The sequence below is a fragment of the Hippocampus zosterae genome, chromosome 6 (genome assembly GCF_025434085.1).
Source record: "Hippocampus zosterae strain Florida chromosome 6, ASM2543408v3, whole genome shotgun sequence".
In the NCBI taxonomy this organism is placed as follows: domain Eukaryota; kingdom Metazoa; phylum Chordata; class Actinopteri; order Syngnathiformes; family Syngnathidae; genus Hippocampus; species Hippocampus zosterae.
The window spans coordinates 4,646,011-4,671,757 of NC_067456.1; the positions used below are offsets into that span (position 1 = coordinate 4,646,011).

At 43.1% G+C, this 25,747-nt stretch overlaps 1 protein-coding gene and 1 long non-coding RNA gene across 7 annotated transcripts in view; one reads left to right on the forward strand and one right to left on the reverse strand.

The window, feature by feature from the left end:
- The window catches only part of mctp1a (multiple C2 domains, transmembrane 1a), a 91,354-nt gene that overhangs the window by 22,807 nt on the left and 42,800 nt on the right, over positions 1-25,747 (forward strand). For 4 of the 6 annotated variants that reach the window (XM_052067381.1, XM_052067383.1, XM_052067387.1 and 1 more), the window contains exons 5-15: positions 184-295; positions 1,769-1,807; positions 5,734-5,898; positions 6,012-6,142; positions 6,814-7,000; positions 14,090-14,183; positions 18,763-18,865; positions 19,394-19,496; positions 19,996-20,097; positions 20,484-20,558; positions 22,616-22,735. In XM_052067381.1, coding sequence (XP_051923341.1) covers positions 184-295; positions 1,769-1,807; positions 5,734-5,898; positions 6,012-6,142; positions 6,814-7,000; positions 14,090-14,183; positions 18,763-18,865; positions 19,394-19,496; positions 19,996-20,097; positions 20,484-20,558; positions 22,616-22,735 — 1,231 coding nt within the window. The remainder of the gene's footprint in view (positions 1-183; positions 296-1,768; positions 1,808-5,733; positions 5,899-6,011; positions 6,143-6,813; positions 7,001-14,089; positions 14,184-18,762; positions 18,866-19,393; positions 19,497-19,995; positions 20,098-20,483; positions 20,559-22,615; positions 22,736-25,747) is intronic. The other 2 variants (XM_052067382.1, XM_052067385.1) reach the window with 1 other exon arrangement.
- On the reverse strand, positions 3,793-5,773 carry LOC127601845 (uncharacterized). The gene is made up of 2 exons (XR_007962662.1): positions 5,637-5,773; positions 3,793-4,569 (listed from the first exon to the last, which is right to left on the reverse strand). It is a non-coding gene; the product is annotated as an uncharacterized LOC127601845 (long non-coding RNA).

Genomic DNA, 25,747 nt, shown 5'->3' on the forward strand with positions numbered 1-25,747 from the left:
GCTCACTCAACATTTGAAAGCTCCACTTAAATCGCTCCTCGGTGGTTGCACAATCTCGTGCCGCCCTCTTGTGGTAACCTTTGGAAACACATGCTGCGATGCTTCCTTGCATTGCTAACCATACACATTATTCATTGAAATTGTAGATTTTTAATGATCTTGTATTACTGCGCTCCCTTGTAGGACACTGGAAGTTCTCCTGGACCTCAAGGACCCACATTATCCAGACCATAATCTCGGCAGCCTGGAACTTTCGGTCACGTTATCACCGCGAGAGGGAGACATGAGAGATGCAGTAAGAAAACGTTCTTGTTCCTCCATCTGGTTCTTGTGTATTGACCTGAAAGTTCCGACTTCATACATGTTCAGTGATTGGAAAGTCCTCAAATCGGCAAGGGCACATACACAAGTGCCGATGTAATTAATGTTGTCGGTGTTAAAGTTTCATGTTCAAAGAGCGCTGGATGTTGGCTCATGCGCTCGATGCTTCCGAGTTGCATTTATTTCTGTTCAATTATTTGTCTGCCTAATTGGACCCCTGCATGTTCGACCCAGAACAAGGCGGGAGTCGCGGGGGAAATACTTTATTCCTTTTGATCTGATATCTTCATGTTGCTGCTTATTTAGTTCCGCAGTGCAGAGAGTCCACGCTTGACAGAACAAATAAACCCGACTTAGGTTAAGCACCATTTTGGCTCCCTCCAACTGTGAAGAAAACGAGTACAAGGGTGTACCGGTGCGTTTTGGATGGCGCTATTTGTTGTCATCGGTCAGGCTTGATCGCCGAGGGAGAGATGCGTTGGGGAAATGAGAACTTCTTTGACTCTGATATTTTGTAATGTCATCCAACATTGTGTATTGTAATTGTTTAATTACACTGGTCAACAGCAAATTTCAATCACAGATCGATGAAAACATTTTTTGACGTTGATTTAAAACATTTCTTTAATTTTTTTTCCGAACATAGCAGCATTTTGGGATGTTTTCTTCTTTTTAACCTGTAAAAGCTTGCGCATGACGGATTTGATCCTGCGCTGTAATTTAGAGTTATGACGTTTCAGAAAAAAAAACAAAAAAAACTTCCACCTGTTGCAGAAACTAACTCTTAATTAATAAATGTGACTCAATATGTTACATCATGTGTTATTGTTATTATATAATTAGTATTATGATGGAACCCTGATGCGCTCGAGCACAGATTCGGAATCAGCGCAAAAAAAAATCATGGATGAAAAAAGTTTAATTTCTGAGTAAAACATTTGTAAAAATGCGGTCACAAGTGTTATCATCAGCGAATGACTGATCTAGTGAGCACCGAGAACATTTTAAGTAGCAACTTCCCCTCCAGCTTGAAGCAGCGGGTCTTCAAAAATGCACCAAATACACACTCATGGTTACAAGCTTTGAAAGTAAAATACAAAGAATCATAGTTTGATTTTCTTTCTTTTGAAACTTTAAAAAAGGTCAAAATGCACCAATCTCTCTGTAATTACCAGTATCAGCATGACAGCAATAAAAAAAATAAAATAAAATAAAAATTGTGTGTGCATGTTTGTGTTTGACAACACTCGACAATGCAAATCGCTCCTGGCTTTTTCCCCAAGCATGACTAATAGATGCCTCACTATCTTAATCTGCCCCTCACACCCGTCACTCCGGCCACTACTCGCATCTGAACAGCTCATACCACCTTCCCCTTAACCTGTGCCCCTGCAGCTTCCAGTGGCAGACAGTAGGGGGGGCTGTAACCGCTTTGTCTCATTCACAGACCATGCTTTTGAGAAGGAACTGGAAACGATCTAGTAAGGTAAACTAAAAACGCATGTAACCCCCACCCCCCTCCCCCCACGTCCAACCAACGCTCCTGCACTTCACCTGTGCACTTTTCACTGGTGTCCTGGCATATGAATGCAGTCTCTTTTCCTCCCCCCCTCCCCCCCACCTCTGTTGCTTTTGGCTTTTGTCATCACTTTATTTTCCACAAGCTGCAATATACTAACGAAGCACATTATATTTATGATATAAAATACAGTAAGTTATGAATTTTGATCGGTTTTAAATGAGTGCAGTTTTGGTATTCATACTTGCAACTATGAATGACTTGTGGCTGGGAACCTTTGCAGTTGACCTCCAAGGGACATTCTAAATGTATGTAATTCAATGATTGAGCAAATGTTTATTATTCCATATTATTATAAGCATTTGTGGTTTCAATATTTTTTGTTCTATTTTACATTTCGATTTGGTTTTCAAATTGTGTGGCGCCACAATCAAACGCACCCCTGGTAGTCTATTGCAGCTGCTGTGTAAGAAAATAAAGTCGTTGTTTCATTTTCAGGGAGCATGAAGAACTATGGCAAAACAACCGTGCCGATAAGCATGCTGATTGACAATGCAAGTCCATATCAGGGCCTGTTCTGTATCTACGTGTCTCCTTATTTCGAGTGGCTTTTAGATGAACAGAAAGAAGCATGTTTTTCCTCTGTCCCTTTGTCTTTAAATGTACTTTGTCTTTCAGACTTGACACACCACAGAGTAAATTGTTGTTAACGACCCTGTCGAGTTTGAACGATTACATAAGTTGTCTAATCTATAAAATGAGCCTTCAAAATGATGAAATATTTTCCGCGGCTTTCTAATGGCATAGGCGTGTCCGCTGAGTGCGCGAACCCGCATCCTGCTGAAAAATCAAAGCTACTTCCTTTTGCGCCTTTCTTATGTCGACGCATCTCTACATGGTTGAATCACGAAAATGTCTCCTCTTAAGGCCTGTGGTGGCTACAATGCACACCCAATATGTCGCGAGGCTTTCCTCCAACACAAGAGGACACAAGCTAGTTGGTTAGCCTCCAACTAGCTTGTGAGCTAACCACATTCTGGGGCTAACGGCAGACATGTAGGAGGCTTCATTTAAAAATGACACGAAGGTAGAAGATTCAGTTTCAAGGGGATACAGATAGCTAGCATGCTAACTGAACACTGTAATGGTAGAAATCAGCGTAGCTCAAGTTCTTACATAATAGGCTTTGTGCTAAGTGTTTCACCGGACGTCATTTTAGCCAGGCCCAAAAATACCAGGAAAATGGTAAAAAACATTTGGAATATCAGAGTAATTTGGTCTCGGTCAAAAACTTTGTCTCAAAAGCTTTGGCCACATAGTTTTAACATAGTTTTCAGTGCTTAACTAACAGATGGCCTTAAGAAAGGTTTCAGATAATGTTACTACTCCCTTCCTCTTGACTAACAATTTGGAGACACAGATACACATTTGGAGTGTGCCTGGTTAAAGCTGGGCAGGCGTCCTGCTGTATTGCGCCTTTGAAGTCTGCAAAATGGGCCACCCCGCCTGCGAATCGGGAATACGCGCAAGCACTAACGAACTTGCTACCCCTCCCAGAAAAGGCGTAGCTCTTGACTCCCTCTTTGCCTCCTTGCCTGGCTGCACACAGTGCACAGTTTTATTTTTACACAAACTTATTTTTTTTAATGAAGCCACGAACATACACTAGAAGATGCAAACTCTTCAAGAAATAGTTTGCGATCGTAATTATGAGTCAGAGGCAGATTAAATCCAGGTCTCTATCTTCGCCACTAGGCAATTTCTTTTTTTGGCACTTCAAACGTTTTTTTTTCTCTCTCTCCTCCAAAGGGCTTATAAAAGTTGAACTGTATACGAATATGTTAAAAGTAGATTTGTTTTTCGAGACTTCCAGGCCCCCGAACATCGCTGTGCATGATCTCTCTCCTGCTGTGCTCTGGCACTGAGATACAGATTCACAAAATAACTAGCCCTTGTTTTTTTTTGTTTGTTTTTGTTTTTTTTTTCCGAGAAAGGAGAGAGCTACGTCGTTCCAAAACAATAAAGGGATGATAATGTTGCTCGACTACAACGTAACGGTGACCTTGAATCATTAGCATACACCGCCACATAACATGAATTGAGTTGTAGAAATTGGCATACGTGGAAGTGGAGTTGCACGGGAGGTTAGTTGAACCTCGTGGAGCCACTCGCAGTGTTTAACGTCTGGAGAATAGAAATTAAGAGGCTGCGTCTCCAGATCAAAGGGCTGCGCTTGTGCGGCAGGGTTTGTTCGGAGTTTAATGAAATTCATCTGCAAAACAAAAGCTATGCTAATACATTCGCCCTAACAAGGCAGAAGATGGATGAAAGGAGGGGGGAGGGAGGAATTTGTTGCGGTGAAGGATATTGTAATGATTCAAAGAGAGGTTAAATAGGCCTTTAAGTGGTGAGAAAACAGACTTAAATAGGTTGCCTCGTCACTTTATTAGATGGACTGCTAAAATTAGAAACGTTAGCTGCGCTTGTGTTTCAAACCTATTCAGCCAAATGAATGAAGATATTAACTTGGATTTTTTTTCATTCTCGTCATATCCACTGCATAAAAAAATGGATGCCAGGCTTTTAAAAAACAACAACAACAAAAAAAAGCTCCAAATTTGAGGGTTTATTTGTTCGATTTATTCCTTTGTGTACTCAAATCACGTGTTTCGTTTTCTTCATGATTCATTGCCGTTTCCTTGTCAATACACCTGCGTGTTAATAAATGTCTGGATCTGTTTTGTGTGGAGGGGGGCCCGGTAGTCCAGTGGTTAGCACGTCGGCTTCACAGTGCAGAGGTACCGGGTTCGATTCCAGCTCCGGCCTCCCTGGGTGGAGTTTGCATGTTCTTCCCGGGCCTGTGTGGGTTTTCTCCGGGTGCTCCGGTTTCCTCCCACATTCCAAAAACATGTGTGGCAGGCTGATTGAACACTCTAAATCAGGGGTGTCCAAACTTTTTGCCAAGGGGGCCAGATTTTAAGTGGTAAAATGTCGGAGGGCCGACCTTGGCTGACATTCTTTACATTGAACAACAATATTGTTCAACAAATTTTAGTAAGCCAGTCTGTTTCACAATTCCATTTTTATTTGAATTTCAACAATCTTAAGAATTTCTTTTGGTTCATTTGAAACAGGTATATCACATGCAACTGCTTATTCACTTGACTTTTTCTTAAACAGAAGTCTCCTGAGTGCAAATTGATTGATTTGAAACATAAAATGTATCACCATGACTTTTCAATAGTCACAAAACCTTTGACTCGAACAACAGGGAAATGAACAAGCAATACACATACCCACAACTGCAAGGATCATTTGAAATATGACATATCAGTCAATATAAACACGGAGTGATGTCTTGTTAACTCGTGAGTGATGCCCTCTAGTGTCTAAATGCTATTACTCATTTAGTGAATGCTATTACTCATTTAGCCACTAGAGGGAAGCAGTACTCTATGAAACATCACTCACCAGTCTACGAGACCTCAGTCAATGCAACACGTGTTCCATTGCGCCCAAACTGCGGGCCAGACGGCACTGATTTTATGACAGGGGCCGAGGGCCGGATGAAATTCGACCGCGGGCCGGATTTGGCCCCCGGGCCGGACTTTGGACATGCCTGCTCTAAATTGTCCGTAGGTGTGAGTGTGAGTGCGAATGGTTGTTCGTTTCTGTGTGCCCTGCGATTGGCTGGCAACCGATTCAGGGTGTCCCCCGCCTACTGCCCGAAGACAGCTGGGATAGGCTCCAGCACCCCCCGCGACCCTAGTGAGGATCAAGCGGCTTGGAAGATGACTGAATGATGTTTTGTGTGGATGTGCGTACACGCGTGCCTCTGCACGTATTTGTGTGTACATTGATGGTTTGTGCGAATGCGCGTCTGCCCACCACAGTGCCAGAGCATGCGGCTGTCAGATGTACACAGAAAAGCTCAGCTGTGGCGGGGCATCGTCAGCATCAGTCTTATCGAAGGTCGCGGCCTCCAGCCCATGGATGACAACGGCCGAAGTGACCCTTATGTTAAATTTAGGATGGGCCACCAAAAGTATAAGAGCAAGGTAAGCAAACGCTCGCGTGGCGAATACCTTTGACCGCACGTTTGACACTGTCATCCTTTTGGCCCACGTTAAACAAACTGGGAACCCCGCGCACTTGTTTCTTGTGGCCCCAGACCATTCCCAAAACGCTGAATCCTCAATGGAGAGAACAGTTTGACTTCCACATGTATGAGGAGCAAGGAGGCTACGTGGACATTACGGTCTGGGACAAAGACGCCGGCAAGAAAGATGACTTCATGGGAAGGTACAACTATTTCCTTTGTTCTTCTGAGATTATTCATGTGTCGCTGTCACCATACCTTGGGAAAAATACAAAGTGCTGTCCAAGTATGCTAGCTTGCCAAAAGTCTTTGCTCACCTGCCTCCAATTGTATGTGAATTTAAAATTCTTAATCGGTTCGATATGGGGCGGCCCGGTAGTCCAGTGGTTAGCACGTCGGCTTCACAGTGCAGAGGTACCGGGTTCGATTCCAGCTCCGGCCTCCCTGTGTGGAGTTTGCATGTTCTCCCCGGGCCTGCGTGGGTTTTCCCCGGGTGCTCCGGTTTCCTCCCACATTCCAAAAACATGCGTGGCAGGCTTATTGAACACTCTAAATTGTCCCTAGGTGTGAGTGTGAGTGTGAATGGTTGTTCGTCTCTGTGTGCCCTGCGATTGGCTGGCAACCGATTCAGGGTGTCCTCCGCCTACTGCCCGGAGACAGCTGGGATAGGCTCCAGCACCCCCCGCGACCCTCGTGAGGATCAAGCGGTACGGAAAATGAATGAATGAATGAATGGTTCGATATGATGTCAGTCCATGTGATTTTTTTTTGGATGACATGACGCCATTTAACCTTTTGATGACAAGGAATAAAAACTATTCTATTCTCAATGCTAACATGTCCAACGTTTTGGGACGTATGCGTGTCCATTCAGGTGCACGATCCACCTGTCCCTCCTCAGTAAAGAGCACACACACAAACTGGAGTTGCCACTCGAGGAAGGCGAAGGCGTGCTGGTGATGCTGGTGACGCTCACAGCCTCTTCCGCCGTCTCCATCTCAGACCTGTCGGTCAACGTGCTGGACGACCCGCAGGAGCGACACCAGATCAAGCAGAGATATGTGAGTTGATATTTTTTGCCCTGAGTTTTTCCTGTTTTAACGGAGAGGGATTACATGTAACAAGCATAAATTGAGGGGGAAAAAAAACGAGAAGTGTTCCACTCCACTGTGTTATGTCGCCGCCATAGACGGTGCAAAACTCTACTTTGTGCAAATTATTCTATTGGAGGGGCGCTTGTAACATATCACCCGCGAAAAGTTTGTAAATGTGATGTGTTATCCCGTCTGGTGTTTCCCATTATATCTTAGCTTTAAACTCGAAGCAACATTAGGTGGTTGTTTTGAATACATGCCATTTAATTCTCATCGTTTGATGTTTACTTTGACAGTCAACATAAACTCGGGATTGCTTTGAACAGATTGAGGCCCCTTTTGTGAAATTGCTGCTTGTTGTGAAGTGAGTTGGGATGAATGGCACATGAAATAAGAATGATCTTGTCTTAATTTAGTCACAAATCTACTCAGTGTGCAATGTAGGCCCATTTAGTTGAACATTAAGCGATTATTCTTTGAAGAAAATGGCAACAGGCGGACACACAAATTCATTGCAAGTTTTGGCAGCTCGCATTTTATTGTTCTATCCGTCGGCATACGTCACTGGAATGGAGTGAAGAAAATTTATGTGCTGTTAATAGACAATAATATATTTCAGGCCAATGAAATGGAATTCGAAAATTTCCAGCACTGCACAGTGGGTTGGGAATCACTGTTTTTCGTGACGCAATGCAAGTCGCCAAGTCTTCTTTTGGCTTTACATTACTTCCCAGATTCATTTACCAAAATAATCAGCAAAGTTGTCAGACGCCACATGGTGGGTTTGTTTCTGTGGATGTGATTCAGATTCTTTGTGATGTATATATTTTTGTGTGGTGTACATTTCCAAATGAATGGGTGTCCACAGGACAGTGACCTGCGGGACAATTTGTCCCTACATAGTTTCAAAAGTACGATAGAACTCCACTCCGTATTCATTAGCTTTTATTTTGGTGAATGTGGCATTGCAGCTGGTGGCCCGAAAGTGTTCAGAATGTTCCTCAACCTTCTTAACCCCGGAGTGCCTTATTATTGATCGACCGCGGGAAGTCGAGCACCCGCCTCCGAAATGCAGCAATGCCGTTTGAGCAGAGGGGGGAGCTCTATGACCGAGAAAGCTACCGCGGCCCTCAGCGCTCACAAAAAAAAGGTGGTATGGAATGTGTGTGTAATAGGGGCCGAGAGGTAAAGGCTGAGGGGTGCACTGGAAGGGAAGGCGTGTAAAATGAAAAGAAAAAGCTATTTCACCTCTCTCACAACTTGGACAGATGCCGTTTTTCTGCTCAGCCCAATTTTCCTTTCCTTGCTTTTCCTACTTTATCCACCTTCTCCCGATTGCTCTCCTTGTCTGTCTCCATTGTGGCCCTCCCGTGACATGATCAAATAAATACTGGCAACTATCCATCTGTTTAAATAATAGTCTTTTCTTTACATGGCAAAATTGACCAAAGATGTTTCTTATCAAAGAGGACTGATACGATTTAAGCATCGCCCTTAATATAGAATAGTTCTGTTCAAAGACCACTAATCTGCCTTGTGCAAATCTGTCTTCCATTTTTAAACATCTGATGAACACACACACACATTCATCTGCATTACGTAATGACCCAGATGAATTTGTGTCGTTAATTGATTTGAAATATACGTGGAGCGAATGAAACATTTTCTGAGACGGTCATTTAGGGATTGATCCGATATTGTTTTGACAAAATTTTCCGTGGTGCTGAACTGCATCGTGTAAGACTGTAAGATGCTTATTAATTTGTAGCATACCTGCCAACTTTTCGGAGTGCTGACCTGTATAAACTACCAAAAAAAATCCTTATAAAGAGCAAAAAATCCTTATAACATACCAAAGCATTTTAGATGTCAAAATAACGGCAGGAAAAAAAACACGAAATGTTCAATGATATTTTTTGTAGATCTACATAATACAATGTTTTTTGTTTGTTTGTTTATTGTTTATTGAACATATACAGTAATAATTTGACAGACAATAAGGTAGATAAAAATGTAAAAAGAAAGAAATCAGTCTTCATTCAACACAGTTATTATGTTCAAGGGAGTAGGATGAAGTAAAAAACTTATCTAGTCCTACCCCGTTATGTGTTTATATCTACTAAATCATTTTTATATCAATCAGAAAAGAAAAAAGTAAGAAGAAGTCTCCATTAAGGCTCATACTTTACCCTTAACCGTGATATTTTCACAACTTTTGGTTTGTATCGGGATTATATACATCCTCACCCTGGCACTCTTGTGTCAATTTTCTCTTGTATTCATAATGGATATTTCAATACCTTTCTCTATTTATCAACTTAGTTCTGATTTATCATTATATTTCATGTTTAGAATTTATCATTTTAACTCTGATTGATGTAGATTGTTTGTACTATTTTTTTGAATGTCTGGTTAATGTCTAATCATCATTCGACTTAGTGGCATTACTGTGTTCAGAGTTGTATTCTTGCGTTACTTTTTTCACCAACTCCAAATAATTTTGAATTAGTGAAAAAAAAAAAACGGAAATTTTCAGAATCCGTATGATTTGTGCGATACGGCCATATACGTAAGCTTCACCACAAAATCCGTATGAACTATGGCTAAACCGTATGAGCTGACAGGTATGATTTGTAGCTACGTTATTGTCTCAATGTGTATTGTATTCTAGCCACATCTGATAATCTATGCAAGGCTGAATTTGTCATACAGCTCTCGTAGGGATACCTAATGAAATGCCCTGTATGTTGAAATTTTCATGTACTCACATACAGATTGTGCAGCGAGTGTACACGAGATGTTTGTCAGTAGCTTACACGTGTACTCCGACCACAAACGACTTGAAATGCAGCTAGCGGCATTGCTCTATGCAACATGGCGCAATACACTCACTTAGTGACAATTGCCTTGGATGTGCTATTGCTCACCGTAACCTTTCCTTCATCGCTAATTACTGCATCCCAGACGTGCAGGGAGACAGCCCGAACAGGAGTGGGAGAGATTTATGCATTATGATGGCAAAGGAGCACACACACTAATGGCTCTTAATGGGCCTGGGGTGGCCGCGAGAAGGGCGGATGAGGGGAAGAGGAGGACGCGGTGACCTCCGCCGAAGAGTGGTGGCACCTCTGCGCACGTGTGCGCGCGCACCCACGCGTACCGTACACGCGCGTGAGGATAAAGGACATAAGCGGACCGATAAGCTGGGGGACAGACATAGAATAAGTTGAATTTCTCCATCTCCAATCGCTCCATGATGAATGTTGCATAATTTGGCCGATACCAATGAAATAGCAGCAGCTCACATTTTGATTGTGTGAGGCCCGGTAATGACCACCCACCAAAATATTAGCCATGCGCAGGCAGTTAACATTCAAACATTTTAGTTCGTTGAGAGGCGGGGCCAACCCTGGTCTGGTTGCCAGCCAATCACAGGGCACATATGGGCAAACAAAAAATTTGCATTCACATTGACACCCAAGACAATTTCGGAGTCTTCAACTAACCTAAAATGCATTGTCACTTATTTACATGCAGTGTTAATGTTGAAATTGTGCATCATATTGCAATGATATTCAATATATCGTCATTTCATAAAGATGGGCTGTACCTGAGGTCATGCCGGGAGTTTTGTAAATGAGGGCACGAACAAGCCTCCCTTCATTTCTTCTCTCTACCTGCCGACAAGCTACTCTATTTGTGTATTTTTGTGAATTCAAATCCCATTGAAGGGTTGACTTATTTATTTTTTATTTATCAAACCCAAAATGTCCCTGCAGGGTTGTCCATATGCTGAGACAAAGATTTTGGTTTTGGTAGCATGGTTTTCAGGCTAAAAATGGCTGAGTTTTTTTTTTTTGCAATATGTTGTTTACTCCTTGCGCGGTTAGGTGTCAGTTCTCCCTGAGTTTTGGGACTAAATCAAGTTTTCATCGTGCCTAATTTTGAGACCTGTAAAATAATAACAATAGTAATAATTACTTCAAAAATTAAAAAATTACTCCATGTAAAAATTACCGTCTGTGCCATACTTTGGATTCTGACTTAGTTTGACATAAGTTTTATAATTTAGCTTTCTTGGCTAGCTTACTTGGTCGATGCTTTCAAGATACATACTATTTTCAGGTCGTATACCAACAGTATCCGGGTCACGGCACCAATTGAAAAGACCTTGGACAACCTTCACTCTGTCATTTTATCTTTAATGCTTGCAATAGTACACAAACACTAACTACCAAAAAACTGCATATTCTCACTTGAACTATTGAATGGATGACAGAAGGATCGGGCAGAATAAGGCTCTAATGTGGAAGAAGGTCTAATCAGTCCAAAATCGTCCCTATCGAAATACTTCTCAAGCCGACCCCACACAGGAAGGCACCTCTTTCTAGCCCATGTGACAACGTGTGACTCCACGATCGTAACTGGTTTCAACTGGTTAAGTGAGCAAGGGTGCAGATGAACAGAAGTTCCATCCACAGAAAAAGTGCTGGAGAGTTTTTCCATCTGTGACAAATTTGCCCCAAATGTCTTGTTACCGTGTCTTGGTATCTGAAATCCTGACCAAGGTATAAGTTCTTGCTATGATTTATATATTTGCAACACGACACATGAACACATCAGACTGGGTCGCGTTGGCTCCAACCTGTTATGTCACAAGCCTGTTGTATGTTGATTTGTCCATGAGAAAGAATGTATGACCACGTACTTCTGGAGGTAAAATGAGCCATCGTCACATCATCCTGTCCTTCGAAGATAACGAAGATTTCCTACCCTCCCTTTGACTTGTTTTCTCTTTAACTGTTCTCCCAACAAGCACTTGGATCTTCAGAGAAATCATGTCCGAAAGCAACAATTTCTCCCATACTTTTTAAACTCTCTCTCTCTCTCTCTCTCTCTCTCTCGCTGTCACTCACTCACTCACCCCCCATTCTCTCACACACTCTCCCCTCTCATCTCCTTTACAGAGCTTTTGGACAATGATATCGCCGGAAACAGGCAGAGTCTGACAGAGTTGGTTATAATGAATTAAGTCTGTAGCCTGGCCTGACTCTGAGATTTAAATTATAATTACTCCTGTGGGGACGGACGGACAGGGTTATTGCCAGCCAGAGAGAAATAAATTGAAGTGAAGTGCATTCCCACTCTTGCTTTTAAGACACGCCGACATGCTCCTCAATTTGGCCTCAGTGTACCTGAGTGTTTGGGCATGAACAAAAGCACCTGTGTGTGTGTGTGTAGCTGGTAGGGCTGTTACTTTTTTACTTTTTTTTACTTTTTTACCAAATAAAACTGGATTTGGTTTTTGAACAATGAATTCTACAATGTGGAATGAATAACCCGTGGGTTGTGACCATTGTCTGGGGAGTCACCCAGTCCTGTAAATTGGTATTAAATTGTTGTTTCTTGCCACTCTCCACTAAGTTGTTTTCCGTCCAGTTTTCTGAAGATTATTTGTAGAAGCCGCGCCACTTGAAAAAAATTCTTATGTGCTGATTTAAAAAAAAAAAAACACACATCCCTGTTCTAGTGATATAAAAATGAGAGCAAGATCAATCATTTGGAAAACTTTTTCACCGTTCATGTGATGTATTACTTGAACAACTCAATTCCATTAAGTTTGTCCTTTTTTTTGAGAGCGGAAGTTAGAAAAAAAGTGACAACCAAATAAAGTGTTTCACAATGGTGCCCTCCGCCCCCTCTACCTCTTCTAACTGTGGCTGTGATCACGATTGACCAATCACAACATTCAAAGTCACGTTAAATGAGAGTCAACACACACCTGCCACCATTTAAAGTTCATTTTTTTTTCCTGAACAGGGGTGTGTAGACTTTTGATATCAACAGCAACAGCGTATTGTACTTTGTTCAAGGGCCACTTGCTGGGAAACTACCTCAAATTACCATTTTTAAGGACTCATCCCATTTCGGAGGTTTGAATTATTTTTTTATCATTTCAAACCATTTAAAGTTATTTTTTTTCCTGAACAGGGGAATGTAGAATTTTGATATCAACAGCACGAGCGTATTGTACTTTGTTCAAGGGCCACTTGCTGGGAAACTACCTCAAATTACCATTTTTAAGGACTCATCCCAATTCGGAGGTTTGAATTATTTTTTTATCATTTCAAACCATTTAAAGTTTTTTTTTTTTTCCTGAACAGGGGAATGTAGACTTTTGATATCAACAGCACGAGCATATTGTACTTTGTTCAAAGGCCACTTGCTGGGAAACTACCTCAAATTACCATTTTTAAGGACTCATCCCAATTCGGAAGTTTTAATTATTCATTATCATTTCAAACATATGCTTGGATTTTAAGCCTGTTGTGCTCAGACAGATGCTTGTGAGATTATGGCAACCTACCAGGAGAGACTTTACATTGAATGTGAGTAAATGTTCAGTCGTACTGTTTTGCTGCAGCGCCTCCACTCGGGAGTGTCAGTTTGTGTTTCTTTTCTTAACTACAGCGCTGGTGGCGCAAAGCCTGTGTTTGTATGCGTAAATATCCAAACTTTGCTCTTCACGCCTTGCTAAAAGTGTGTTCTTGCGTGGGTCTCACTATTGCAGCGTTATTCGCGTCGCTGCCCGAGGTTCCAGTTCGCGTCAGGCTACACATTTTGGTCAACTGAACCGATTGCCGGCACGTTTTGCTTCCTTTGGTTGACGTTACCACCTTTGCCTTCATTCTCAACTTCTAAAAATGCATGCGATTGAATTCACTGATGGCAATTCTGCATTTTCTTCTTATGTGACCCTTCTCAATTCTCTCACCCCTCCCATACATAGCTCATATCAAATGAATTCTATTTCAGTCTCAATAGTCGAGAACTGAAACGTGTATCAAACGAGCGCACGCAGCTCCTCTTGAAAGGAACTCCGCTCATTTGTCCTCCTGTAAATGCCAGCTCTATATTTTCAAATAAGGGCCGCTAAAGGACATTTTCTACCCTTTTCCTCCCTTAATGAAATGTCAGACTATTGACCCATCTTTCCCTTAAATGCTAATTTGCCTGCCTCTTTGACCTTTCACCCTTGTCCTTGTGCCGTTTCAGAGCTTGTGGAGGTCACTGCACAACCTGAAAGACGTCGGGGTGGTGCAGGTAAAAGTCATCCGCGCTGAAGGACTGATGGCGGCCGACGTCACAGGTGGGAAGGCAACGTCGCATCCATGAGTAAATTCCCGTGAGCGTCGCAAACGCCATCAAATACAGCATCGACTTCTATTTAAGAACGTAGACAAATATAACGAAGACTGATAGACGAAATGAAGAACTTATGCCCTTTCCTGGACTACGACGTATTCAACACCTTTGCACAATGCTTTGTTGGCGCACCTTTGGCGGCAGTTACAGCCTCGAGTCTTTTGGAATCGGATGCCACTAGCTTTGGCACACTTCTCTTTGGGTAGTTTAGCACATTTCTCTCCGCGGCGCCTCTCAAGCTCTTTCAGCTTTTGGATGAGGCGGGTCGGTACGCTGCCATTTTCGTATCTCCCCGGCGATGTTCAATCAAATTCGAGGACATTTACATCCACTTCTTTGAGCTTGTTGTGATGAACCGTCGCCCGAGTTCTAAGTTCAAGAGCACCCTGGAGCAGGTTTTCATCCAGGCTGTCTGTACACTGCTGCAGCATTCATCTTTTGCTCTATCCTAACTCGTCTCCCGGTTCCTGCCAGTGGAATGATGATGTTGTGACCGCCGTGTTTCACTGAAGGGACACTTTTGGCCAGGTGATGAATGGCGCCTGGTTTCCTCCAAACATGACATCTGGCATTCTCGCCAAAGAGTTCAATCCTTCAGACCGGAGAATTTTGTCTCTCATGGTCTGAGAGTGCTTCAGGCGAGCTGTCATGTGCTTTTTACTAAGGAGAGGAGCTTCCGTGTGGCCACTCTATAGTTTAGATGGTCGGCCAGCCCTGGCTGACAAATCTTTTGACTTCTTGACTTTTGAGTTCTGTGGACAGATAGGTGTGCGACTTTAAAAATTATGTCCAGTTGACAGAACTGACCTCAGGTGACTCCATTTAAGCTGTAGGAACCTCTCAAGTGGAATCATGATCGCTATACATGTGAGTACAGTATTAGAGTTTACCAAAACTAACAAAATGACGAAAATTAAAATTAAAAAACGAAGCCACGGCATATAAAATGTCATATAAAACTAATTAGAATGTAACTATGATGATAGCAAAACATTCTTTGGTTTCATTTTCTGAATCAATACTATACATTCATGGTTCAGTACAAGTGTATTTATTTCCTGTCTATTGTCTATCTCCAACTTTTTTTTTAACCTTGCACTTGACAAACGCCACATAATAAAAAAAAAAAAACTAACACTAAAACTAATAAAAAAACTAAAGCAAAAAAATGTGTATTAAAAAACAATGAAAAAACAACTTGCGCTAGAAACTAATTAAAACGGAATTAAGAAAAACAAACATAAAAAAAATGAAATAAAACTAACTATCATGACGAATCCAAAATTATTTATTGTTGGTCCAGTCTAGAGAATTGACCTCCATTTAGCTGGAAAAACAAAAGTCACAGATCATGTTTTTGTTTTTTTTTAAGATTTAAAAAACATCTACATTGCCATCATAGGGTGTTGTGTGTAGAATTTTATCGGGGGAAAAATAATTATAATCAATTTTGGAATGAGGATGTTATGTACCAAATGTGGAAAAAGTGCTTTCTGGATGCACTACATTTTTTTTCCCATTTCATTTTGCTATCTTCTGTCAAAATGAGCATTCGACTAATTGCATTTAATCTCGTCGACAATGTGTGTGGCACATTGTACATCACCATGAATTCAGCCGGAGATAAAGTGTCATTTTGGGGTTTGAGGGATTACGGTCTCGGAAAATGTTCCCTGAGTGAGTTTAAGTCTTCTTTAGGCTGGATTTATGCCGGATGCTAAATTTATCTCTGTGTTTTTAGGGGAAAAGATGCAGGGCGCTCATTTGAATAATAGAGAAAAAGTGTGCATTTGAACCAACAAATCTCCCCCTTGCACCCCTTCCCTCCCTTTTCTTTCTCCACTTGCTCCCGTCGAATCCTCCGTTCTCCATTAATTCTTACTTTTAATTAGGTCTGCAGTGGACAGGCCTAGTTTTTCACTCTGCATTATCTAGCTGAGAGTAGAGAAAATGTGTGCGAGTGTGCGCGTGTGAGCGTGTGTGTTTCTCAATGCGAAGCAGCCACAGTCTGTGTTAGCCGACACAAAGTGGAACTGCTTGATTTGGGTTATTGAGACCGGGGCAGCCAGAGAGCAGCGGCTAATGGCTCATGTATTTCACTGGGAACTTAAATTTACTCGGTGACCTTGTTTCACAGCTCATCATTCAGTCTGCACTTCATGGCGAACTTCCAGAAAAAAAAAAAAAGAATGCTGTCGCAGAGTTGTATATTTCATAACTTTTGGTTTCTCTTCACCCTGCTTCTTGTGTTTTTACCTTGGACTCGCCGACAAAATAAGAAAAAAAAATGCTTGAATGCGTGTTTTTGCATACGGGTAATCGTGTCGTGTTGAAACAGGTCAATAATGTGTTTGACATGTCAAGTGTGGCTTGGTTAATATTCATTCATTCATCTTCCGTACCGCTTGATCCTCACTAGGGTCGCGGGGGGTGCTGGAGCCCATCCCAGCCGTCTCCGGGCAGTAGGCGGGGGACACCCTGAATCGGTTGCCAGCCAATCGCAGGGCACAAATAGACGAACAACCATCCGCGCTCACACTCACACCTAGGGACAATTTAGAGTGTTCAATCAGCCTGCCATGCATATTTTTGGAATGTGGGAGGAAACCGGAGCACCCGGAGAAAACCCACGCAGGCCCGGGGAGAACATGCAAACTCCACACGGGGAGGCCGGAGCTGGATTCGAACCCGGTACCTCTGCACTGTGAAGCCCACGTGCTAACCACTGGACTACCGGGCCGCCTCTTGGTTAATATTGTAAGTTAAAAAAAAGACAATAAATAACCCATCACCAACGCAAGAAAAAAGATGGACCGATCTCTACAATTTTTTTAAAGACATTAAGATGCTGCTAACATCTGCAACAACAACTACCATGCCATTAATATCATGAAGCCTTCTGACCAAAGAATGTACCTAAACCATTAGCCACACAGTTACATTGCCTTATTTTACAAATTGACTATTTCCAAATGAATTTACACACACACAATTTGCTCAGTGATTTTTGCAAGTGACAAATGTTGTCAGCCTCGGCGGTGGTCTGCGCGATTTCACAAAACTTTCAGGTCAAGAACGCAGCAAGGGGAAAAAATGCAAATGGCCTTACATTTGAAAGCCTTGAATTCTAATTAATTGCGATGAGCACCTCAAACTCCCGACCAACTTTAAGCTCTCCTGCGAGGCAATTACATCCGCTTCCTCATCCGTGCCGTATTCAATCCTCCACACTTATCTTAGGGCGGCCAGAAATGAGTTTTGTACCCGCTCCCCCTCCGCACACCCTCCGGAGGCACCGTGGAGACGTGACCCGATGTGGGAGGAGCTTTACCTGGACGCTAGCTCAAATGTGAGCGTGTAATGGTTAAGACAGCTGCCTCTGGTGGTAGCAGCCAATAGGGTGAAAGTTCATCGCCGGTGACAACCGACTGCAGCGCCACAGCCTGTCAAGCCATTTAAAAAAAACGGAATATTAGGCTAAAAAAGTGGGGAGCGGTGTGCTGTAAATTGTCATCCCTTAATTTCAATGATTGCAATTAAATATAATCAGTTTTGATTTTTTTTTCCATGCTTTGGAAGCGCCAGGATTATTTGATATGCAGTATGTATTTATGTCTTATGATTCAAGTTATTAAAATTAATTGAAATGCAAAAGTTGCACCTGAGGCAAATTATTGGATTATATAAGTACCGGTACTCAATTTATTTTTACATTTGTAACTTTTTGGGTTGTTTACTGTTATCATATGTATATGTATCTTGTCCGTATAATTTTATTTTGAGTTTAAATTTGTCATGACTTTGAACTGTCTTTGTTGGATTTAGCCTCACGGTTCCCAATTTTGAACACTCACTCACGTTAGCAAATTTGGTTCCTTTCCATAAAGGCTTGAAATTTCCTTTATTAACGAAAACAGGAAAACAAAGACAAACATACACAGCTGCATGGAGAACTATATAGCCCCATTCCAAATGTATCCTGTTTTGTATTGCCTGAGTCGTAGCTGTCGATATCCCTTTGAAAATTGCCACATCAATAAGACACCCCCACCCCACCCCCCAACTGATATGAGAGGCAACACCTACGGCAGCGCATTGATCACGGTGACATTTGCTTTGCACACCTACTAAATGTCCTGCCCTTGTCACAACATTTGGAGAAAATCACATAGATCGATGACACTCACGCGTGGACAAACCTGAGCGCACCTGCATGTGTGTGCACACACACGCACACACACACACACAAAAATCATGAATGCCACCGGGGGGTTGAACTCGACTCCAACTTCATTGAGCCTTAATCGTCATAGCTAGTCTTACGATTTTGAGTCCTCTTAAGATTTTCCCCAGGACTTGTGTGTCATATTTAGTTTATATTTTCTTGCCTCTGCCTTTTACATTATATAACTCAATAAATACACGCAATACCTCCTCCAACTCATTCTTTTATTAATTGAGAGTGAAGCGCAAATCCATTTTTAAAAAAAAAATTGTATTCCTCTTCTCGTTGTCTTATCTAGGTAAGAGTGACCCATTCTGCATAGTGGAGCTGAGTAATGATCGGCTGCAGACTCACACCGTTTACAAAAACCTGAACCCAGAGTGGAACAAGGTCTTCACTTTGTAAGTATAGTCATAGGTTAAAACTTGTATTAACACACACACACAATCCCTGTTGTTATTTTTTTGTCTCTGTTCAAGAGGCTTTCAAATGGCTTCAAATGGTTCTCTATCGTATCCTGGTTCTGTGTATACCGTAGCAGGGTGATAATGAGAGAGATCAAAATGTTACATACGATCTTTAAATTCTGCTACATTTTTATTGAGTCCAAAGATGTGGAATTCCCAATGATGGGACGCGTTCATTTAATCATTCTTTGAGTGCACGTCGCCCACCTAGCCTCTTTTCTATACATAACATCACCCATCTTGCTAGCCTACTTTCTACAATTGTGACACCACTCCACTTGATAGAAATGTAGTCCAAGGGCGAATAACGTACTTTTTGTTTACGCACATGTAAAGGACCCGTGAAAAGCTTTTATACCGCCTTCACCTTTCTTCAATATGAAACTAAGCTTCTGTGTGGCGTCCTAGCTTTTGAAACCGTTAGCATGCAGTTCACCGTTGTCGTCTGGCCATGTCATCCAGTAACGTGAAGGACATCCACTCAGTACTCGAGGTCACCGTTTACGACGAGGACCGAGACAGAAGCGCCGATTTCCTGGGGAAAGTAGCCATCCCTTTACTAAAGGTGAGTCCGACGTCGTGAAACATTCGGAATGAAGAGACGCCATTGAAGTTATTAAAAGCATAGGTTATTTTCGCACACGCGCTGATGAGTCTATTAGCGTTTGAAATGACAGGACGACGACGACGAGTCAAAAAAAGATTGATAGATGAGAAGAAAGTAAGCGCGTGAGTGAGAGACGCTATGAAAATGACACTGATCGAGAGATGAAATGACACCATTCGCCATCTCGCGTCAAAAATCTTTCTATACATGTGTCTTGCGACTGAAGCGTGTGTCGTATATAAATCCGCGCCGGGCTGTACAGCGTGATTCCCCAGGATAGTTAATTTCTGTTTGACAGAGGCGAGCTGCTGCGGGTAATGAACAGGTACTTGTCAGAGTTGCCACAGTTGTTTTGGGTTCCCTGTCAACGCCGGCAGCTGGGGTTCAAAGGTGGCCCGGGGAGCCGATTCAGTCGGGTATTGCCAGACAGACGCCTGTCATGTCCCTTCTCCCACAGATCCAAAATGGAGAACGCAAAGCCTACGCCTTGAAAAGTAAGGAGCTGACAGGGCCAACGAAAGGGGTCATCTTCCTTGAAATAGACGTGATTTTTAATGCTGTAAGTCTTTTTTTTTTCTTTTTAGATTTTCCTCACGAATTTCAAACCAAAAAACCAATATTTGTCCCCTATCCTCGTATTCTGTCTCTGCCTTCCCTCATTCCTCGTCCGGTGTGCTCCCCCCCCCCCCCCCCCTATCCTCGTTTGGGGTCTAATTATAGAAGGCTTCCTTTGTTCGCCAGTTGTCTGTCACTGTGTGTGTGTGTCCTGTAGCCGCCATTTTATTGCTAAACACCCCCGCCCCCCAATCCCCACCCGCTTGCTCCGACCACACATGAGTGCGTGTGGCTTATACTGTATACATGTGGCAATAAATATGTCAATTTGGTGGTTGCCTCTTTATTCAACACTAAAAATTGACTTTGTTGTTTTCCGTTGTCCTCCAGGTGAAGGCGGGTCTCCGGACATTGATCCCCATTGAGCAGAAGTACATAGAGGAGGAGCCCAGAGTGTCCAAACAGGTCAAGCACTTTTTATAGCGACTTTAATTCTTCTACACCACGTCACGTAAATAGAAAATAAGATTTCATTTTTGGAAAAACAGATCACTATTTTAACTTTATTACACACCAAAATAAACATTCGAAATAGATTGAGAAATTATATAAAGCCATATTGTCACTTAAAAATAAAAATCATGCTTGCAATAAATGGACACATAATAAGTACACATTTTTGGGGGGGATAATGTACAAATTAATTTGCAAATTAATTTTTTAATGCTTTTTGTTTACTTTTTATTGGTCTTATGTCCTGTATGCCCATAGAGAACCAACTATATAAATGTGCAATCAAATGAACCGCAAAATAAATACTTATAAAAGTGACCCTCACATTCATTCATTCATTCATTCATTCATTCATTCATTCATCTTCCAAGCCGCTTGATCCTCACTAGGGTCGCGGGGGGTGCTGGAGCCTATCCCTGCTGTCTTCGGGCAGTAGGCGGGGGACACCCTGAATCGGTTGAACTGAGCTGTATAATTGTATTTGTTGGCTGTTCCTGCTCCCTACAATTCAACTCGATCATGAAATGTACGACTTCAAATCCTTTGAAAAAAAAATGACTTCAACTCTCACCAACAGTACTTTATTAAAAAAAAAGAAAGAAAAAGAAAGAAGCAAAACAAGAAGAATATTCAGCTTCAATGTACACTTTATCCAGTCCTGTAGTCCTTAACACATTACTTCCTCAGAAAATTTTGAAGTATTCCACTTACAGGCCAGGTAAAGCCCCACTAAGTTTAACATTTCGTTTCTGTCATCTAAAGGATTTTTATATATATATATATATATATATTATATATATATATATATATATATATATATATATATATATATATATATATATATATATATATATTGCTTGAACTTAAATGCCATGTGGCTGTATTTCATGTATTTGCTAATGCTATACCAAAAACGTATCCCTGTTACTCAAAGAGGAGTTTCAGTCCAATAAACAACAAAATAAAAATTAAAGTTGCCCGAGACGATCCAATGCGCATTTGTATTCTCAGATTTAGAGTTGGGGTGGGGAAAAAAACCCCACAGCGTACCCCACGTCCTGCCCCGCCGTCATCCGCGCTAACCAGCGAGCCGGCCGAGCGGCATCTCGTAAAGCCCCGACAACTGTGTGGGCAAGATAAAACAAGGTGATTGAAGAGGGGAAAACAGCGTTTCATTTTTGTTTCTTCTCTCCTCTCTCCCTTCTCTCATCTGTCAGCCGCCTCGCATCCACCTCGACTGGGTGAATAGAAATGTCAAGCTGTCAACTGCGGGGTGCATAAGTAGATTGGCCGTCCTTATAGATGGCCCTTTTTTTTTTTTTTTTTGCCACTGCTGCTTTGCACTTCATTGTCACGCCGCTCAGTGTGGCAGCGGCACAAAGGGCTGAATAGCAGGGGCCGGCCCACATCACACATGTCATATGAGTGACCGTTTGGGCTTAGTAGTCAATGCTGCGCCATGCCCTGCCACACACATCACTAGCCAACACAGTGCGGCGCACACAAACGCCTCCCATACCGCCCTTGTTTCAACTCTCGATCCGGTTTTTTTTTCTCCCCCCTCCTATGTCGTCTCCGGCCCGCTCTTCTCCCCGCCCCAAGTGGCAGAATCTCAATCTCACCTCTGACTCATAAAGATGACCCATGTCAGCGTCTCACGATGATGATGTCACTGGCTGCTTTGGAAGGCTCGCCCCTTGAGGCCGCGAGGGCTGTTTGGTGCCAGCGTACCCCTCCTGTTGCTTGCTGATTAGTCGGAAGAAAAGTAGCTTGTCGGAGCTGATTCATAGCTATGCGATAGCGTAAAAAACCGTCACAGGGCTGCAAATGATCAGAAAAGTACACTTCCCAAATATCATTTTTAATGTTAATTAATTTTCACACGGAGTCTTCCATCGCCATCACTGACATCAACGATAACGTGCATAATTAAACCCCCTTTATTGATCCTTAGTTCCAATTGACCTCCCATGTTCATCTTCCATTCTTGTGTCCCATCTGCTTTGCAGCTGCTGTTGCGCAACTTCAACAGAGTGAGGCGCTGCATCACGTTCCTCATCAACACCGGCTATTACATCAACAGCTGCTTCGAATGGGAATCTCCGCAGAGGAGCATCTGCGCGTTTGTGGTGTGTAGACGTCGCTTCAAATGCGCAGACACGATAAGTCACACAAATGTCAAGCCTGCCGGGTCGATACAGTCATAGCCGATTCATTAACAGGCGTTCTGATTCGAGCAGCAATAAGTGCTTAATTGGATAACCGCTTGGAAGGCACCGTTCTTGTTCCAGCCTGCATTATTGATGTATTTTATTGTGATGAAAGTAATAACGTTAGAAGTGTAGTGTGGGGTAGGCAACGCAGCTCACATGGCCGTCACGTATTGATCACTTAACAATTTCCCTGGCTGTGTGTGTGTGCGTGCGTGCGCTCAAGTGGCACATTTCCGCTCCAGTAAGACTGCACTTGTCCTTGCGCCGTGCCTTTAAGAAATTAAAAGGGAAGTGCCAAAAATGAATTAATGTCGAAAACAAGGTCAGAAGAGTTTGAAGGTGCAGCATTGAGAAGGGGGGGACATCCTTGGGAGTCCCATTCACAGGAAGGAGCGAAGCATAAAGTTCATTCAGTTCGGAGTAACAATATATTCTTCTTGTACATGCTCAAATGGAATATTTTGAGGCAATAAAACAAGTATCTAGGCCAAGGACAATATGTTTTATAGTTTATTGAAAGGCTGAAATTCAGGCATCATTTTTCTCTTCTTCGTCCCCCCCCCCTCCCACTCGTGTGTGTGTGTGTGTGTGTGTGTGTGTGTTGGCGTAGGAGTGTGCACTTAGCTAAAAGCATCAGTGTTTAGGACCTCTCTCCTTTACACAGGTGCCCCCCCCTTCTGCCCCCCCTCCTCCATTTCTTCATCACTCTCTCATTCCTCCCTCACTTCCAGAGGCCTCTTAATCACTTCGCTCATCTCTTTAAGTGGCTTTTTATGGGGGGGGCATCTGGCCAAGGTGGTGCGTTTGTGAAGGTGCACGTCTGTGTGTGATTACGGTCGTGTGTGTGTGTGTGTGTTCGTTTCTGTCTTTCTGGACAGATGTTGCACTTAACTTTTCAGAATGGAGCTCGCTGGCTTGCAGAGGTGGCATAGTGGCAGCTCCTAAACGTTTAAGTGTGCTCTATAACTCACGTAAGGGAGCCTCGAGGAGGGAAAAGCGGCATGTCGGTTGATTCGCAGTTTTTCCAACGGCGGCCGTTGTATTTAAGACGATGCCGTTTCACATTCATTCGGCAGAAACGTGCTGCGTTCCCCCCCCCCCCCCCCCCCTGTCAGATTTGGCATTTCCATTGGCACGGCGCGCACATGCAAGGCAGAGATGGCGTCGTCTCACATGCAGCGTTGCTCTGTCACGCCCACGCTTCCGTCTCCCACCCGTCCCGGGGGTGAAAACAGCCACCGCGGCAGCTTCGCCCGAGGCATTTGGCGCCGTGGAGCGGCCCGCCGTCACCTCCTGTCCCGCAGGATGGCAGGTGTCTGCTTGTGTGCCGGGATGACACTTGCCTCCCTCTTTTCCACTTTCCACACCTGCAAGGTGTGTCTTCCTATCTATCGCTGCGTCCATCTAGCCGTCCGTGCTTCTCCCCCAAAAATCTGGTGCCACAACCGAGTTGGGTTCTGTTCGCGTGTTGCCGCCAGGTCTCCTCGCGGCCTCAGCAAGACAAGGCCGTCAATGCCCCCCCGGGGGAGCACCAACCAGCCTCAGCGGCTCTTCCTCCAAACACATTTACCGTAACTTTATCTGCAATTGGGCTTCGAATGGGAGGCAAATAGAGGCAGCTTTGTGAGGCTCGGGAAGGGTGAGGGCGGGCGGGCGTTGAGCCGGGAGAGGCAGGGGAAATGATACCGGGCGCTTTTATGTCAGGCAAAGTAGGTGGACTCTTATCAGGAAGCGAGCCCAGACAAGGGAGCTACTTTGAGAGGAAAGTGGAGCACCTATCACCTGCTTTGCATTTAGATAAAAATTCAGGCTGTTGAAATAATAATAAAAAAAGGCAAAAAAGCAAAGACAGCTACAGAAGCATTTATTGATGTGTGTATTCACATGTCTTGGAGTGTGATACACGCACACACACACACGCACACACACTACAGAAGTCACTCACGACACTCAAGTCGAGGTCTCTTTAAATTGGTCCTTTGACTCCTCTTCAAAGGGTCTGTCTTAACTTTTAAAACTTTTAAAGTATCGGGTCTTCGTCTTTGCCCACAGCAAGAGACAACTTTGAACGACGACGGACTTGAACATCTTACCGCTCTCGTCATTTCATAGTTGAAAAATAGCGTCAGGGGCAAACACCGCATATCAAGTCAGAGTTGAATCGCCTGAGAAAGAGACTCACGAGTGACAAGAACGTGGCAGATAAACTGTACAAGTGTCTTCGGATTTTTATTGACGAAACTAAACGACCGATCAGTTCATACAGGCTTGATTTTTGGACAAAGAGCACAGCGATCGCTGGTGCGTTCTACAGGCGTACAGCAGGGGGCAGTCTAGCCCCATCAATGATGCTCGCGGAGGTCTGGTCCAAAGCAGGACACAGACCCCCCCCCCCCCCCCAGCCCCCCTCTCCCGTTACATCAAACTTAACAGGACTTGTGCTTGCTATCTGGCAACACTTAGTGCCAGCATGGAAAATGATGTAAGAGAGATAAAGGCGACCTCTGAAATCCAAACTTCGGTTTCACTCCACTGAGACAGAACAGGGGAAAAGTTTGCCTGGTGTGTGGTTAATGTAAGCCCAAAGTACTGAATATTACCCTCCCACAGTGCCGCGGCTCCGAGCCGCAAGGACGAGGGCTGTGTTTTGAAACAAATAACGCAGGGCTCCAGCTCTCCATGAGCACCGACTGCTTGAATAAAACATTTGGACTTTTCCATGTTGTTGACATCCTTTTGTGTTCAGGGGATTTTCTTAATGTTGAACCAAGCATGAAAGACTTGCGGAATCCAACTGTAGGGATTGTCAGAAGCAATTAGATTATTGATTTTTGCCGAATGTTATTCCAGCCAAAATGATCCCATGATGACTTTGCTTTTAGCGTGTTTTGTTATGGTCCGTTTTGACTTATAATTTACTATTTATTA